This window comes from Alligator sinensis, unplaced genomic scaffold, assembly GCF_000455745.1.
Source record: "Alligator sinensis unplaced genomic scaffold, ASM45574v1 scaffold1485_1, whole genome shotgun sequence".
NCBI lineage: Eukaryota > Metazoa > Chordata > Crocodylia > Alligatoridae > Alligator > Alligator sinensis.
The window spans coordinates 373,076-375,956 of NW_005842962.1; the positions used below are offsets into that span (position 1 = coordinate 373,076).

At 42.6% G+C, this 2,881-nt stretch overlaps 1 protein-coding gene across 1 annotated transcript; it reads left to right on the forward strand.

Annotated features, from left to right (window-relative positions):
• Window positions 1–1,215: 1,215 nt before the first annotated feature.
• LOC102377774 (olfactory receptor 14A16-like) lies at window positions 1,216–2,139 on the forward strand. Its single transcript, XM_006036430.1, has one exon. It carries the CDS (start codon window positions 1,216–1,218, stop codon window positions 2,137–2,139), a length of 924 nt encoding a protein of 307 aa, XP_006036492.1.
• The last annotated feature ends 742 nt before the right edge of the window (window positions 2,140–2,881 follow it).

Below are 2,881 nucleotides of genomic sequence, written 5' to 3' on the forward strand. Positions count from 1 at the left end.
ATGGTTTTCTTGTTTTTCTTTTCTTAAAGGACTGGAGCCACAGCGGGCAGGGAAGTCATGGGGGAGGGCTTGGGAGGGGTCGGGGGGGGCTTATGCAGAGTCCCCCATGCAGCGTGGGGCAATGGGGGCAGTGGGGATCACCTCCCACCCGGCTGCACCTGCTAAGTTGGGGCTTTTTTTTTAACAAGTGCCAGGAGCTGGGGCAGGCGGGGCAGCCATTGCTGGCCTGTGGGGGTGGCGGTGGCCTGGCTGATTTGCAGATTTGGAGATTTGGCAACAGCTGAATCTCCAAATCGGATTCAAACCACTGAATCAAATCACTGTGCCCCAAATCTGCCCAGTCCGAATCTGAAGGGAATATTAGCTGCTTTGCACAGAGCTATTGGTTATGTAACCATTCACCCTACAGTGTACAACATACAGATAACTCTATCATGGTTTCATATACAAAATTCTGCTTCCCTTATTGAGACCAAATCTAGTCTAAATTCCTAGCTGAAGACTTATTCAACGTGTGACTCATGATATGCTGCATTTCAGATCCACCTTAATATTAGACACATATGCTCAGTAGTGGTTAGCACTTACGCAGAGTGTATGAAAAGCCAGTTTTAAAAATGGAAGAAAAAAGGAAAATAATAATAATAAAAAAGAATCACTTCAGTTTGTAACATTTGAGACATTAATTTGATCGAAAGTTATAGATTTATTTACTTTCATTATACTAAAAAAATAATATTTCATGTTTCATTTCTTAATTAAAATGTGGTATTAGGCTGACATCTCATGAGCAGTGTGTGTGACTGTGTATCCCTCTGATCTCACTTGACTTTCACTTTGCTTTGTATTACCATGTTTTGCCATTGTTCCCCTGCTTATTTTTAAGTTTGTACCTCCAGCATCCAGCAGATTGTCTTAAGATAATCCTGCTACAGTGTGGTGCACCTTACAGTTATAGTATATTTACCTTTAAGACAACCTTGAGTGGCAGAGCCATTAAATTGGCCCCACTTCATTGATAGGAAGCTGATATTTCTAAAAGTTCCTGATGTAGAACCATAAGAAATAGGGATGGGAAAAACCTTAAGAAACTGTACCTGAGCCAAAGATCTTCTGGAGCGGAAAGAATATCTGGTTTCATTTTAGTCTAGTCCTTTTGCTTCTCTCTCTGATTATTCTTGCTTTTCTCTCCACAGAGTGAATCAAAGACAAAGAATGACCAACCAGAGCATTGTTACTGAGTTCTTACTCCTTGGATTCTTTAATAATAGGGAGTTGCAGATTTTGCACTTTGTGGTGTTTCTAGTGATCTATCTGGCAGCCCTGCTAGGAAATCTCATTATCACTGTGGTAGCCCTTGACCGGCATCTTCACACTCCCATGTACTTCTTCCTATTCAACTTATCCTTTCTTGACCTCTGCTACATCTCCACCACGGTCCCCAAGTCCATGGCTAACTCCATCACCAACAGCAGACTGATCTCTTTGTCAGGTTGTGTTGCCCAAGTCTTTCTTGTTATCACCTTGGCAGCTGCAGAACTGGCTTTTCTCACGGTGATGGCATATGACCGCTATGTTACAATCTGCCTTTCTTTGCATTATAGGATGATCATGAACAGAGATGCCTGTGCCCTGATGGCTGTTTGCTGTTGGCTCATCAGTTTGTTGTACTCTGTGTTGCACACTGGGAATCCTTTCAGGCTGCATTTCTGCCAGTCCAATATTATTGGCCAGTTCTTCTGTGATATCCCACAATTACTGAAGATCTCCTGCTCCAATACACAGCCTAATGATATTTTGATGTTTGTCCTAGAGGCTGTTATAGGACTAGGCTGCTTTGCTTCAGTAGTGATAGCCTACTGCTGCATCTTCTTGACTGTGCTGCAAATCCCTCCCACCCAGGGGAAGTATAAAACTTTCTCCACATGCATGCCACACCTCATCGTGTTTTGTTTATTCCTCGGCACTGCTGCATTTACATACACAAAACCAAGATCTGTTTCCTCCTTGATTAAGGATCTACTGGCTGCTGTTCTTTATTCTGTACTCCCCCCAGTCCTGAATCCCATTATTTACAGCCTGAGAAACAAGGAGATAAAGAAGGCTCTGAGCAATTTATTTGGCAGGACCATTTTTTAATCAAAAGAAATGAATTCTTCAGCTTGACATGTTATTACAATGAGGTAGGACTCCCAAGGCTATATCCTATTTTTTGTTTCATAACTGGAATACACCTACTGCCAGGTTAAAAGGACTTTTGTGACAACCAATCTCATATTCATTCTAACAATCAGCTTTAGGGACATCCCCTTATGCCATTTTAAGTTTAATCTAAACTTTAGTAATTTGATCTGTTGGTAATATTTTACACTGAAAGCTATATTGCCCACATTTCCTTTAATGGAGTTGCTTTTAATTTATACTTTTTCTTGAATGAGAGAAGAACTAAAATCTACTTTAGTCTCCAGCAATACCTGTGATGAGTACACGTGGAGCTAGTAAAAAATGCATTTCCATCTTTTTTTTTAGGAGAAAGGGAAAAAATGTTTTGATGATTGTTTTCCTAATAATACTTTTTTGTATCTTAGCTATACGAGTTTCAGTTCAGAGGAATGACGCTTTTATTTAAAAACTAATTGCCCATCAAGAATGATGGATTTCAGGGAGTGTTAACATGGCCCCCTACCATCACCTGCTCACCCTTTGGGGCTGGACATGTAAAGACTCCCTGCACTGCCGCTGCCTCCTCCTCCAGCTTCTGACATGGGGGCACCCTCCCCCCACCCACCTCCACCTCACAGCAGGGCTTCCCCCTCCCTCCCCTCCCATCCCTCCCTCTCCGCTGCCTCCCCCTCCCTGCTGGCTGTTGTTGGGGCGGGGT

Excerpts from the sequence above, each read along its gene's own strand:
- LOC102377774 (XM_006036430.1), top strand. The coding sequence starts at position 1,216 with ATGACCAACCAGAGCATTGTTACTGAGTTCTTACTCCTTGGATTCTTT.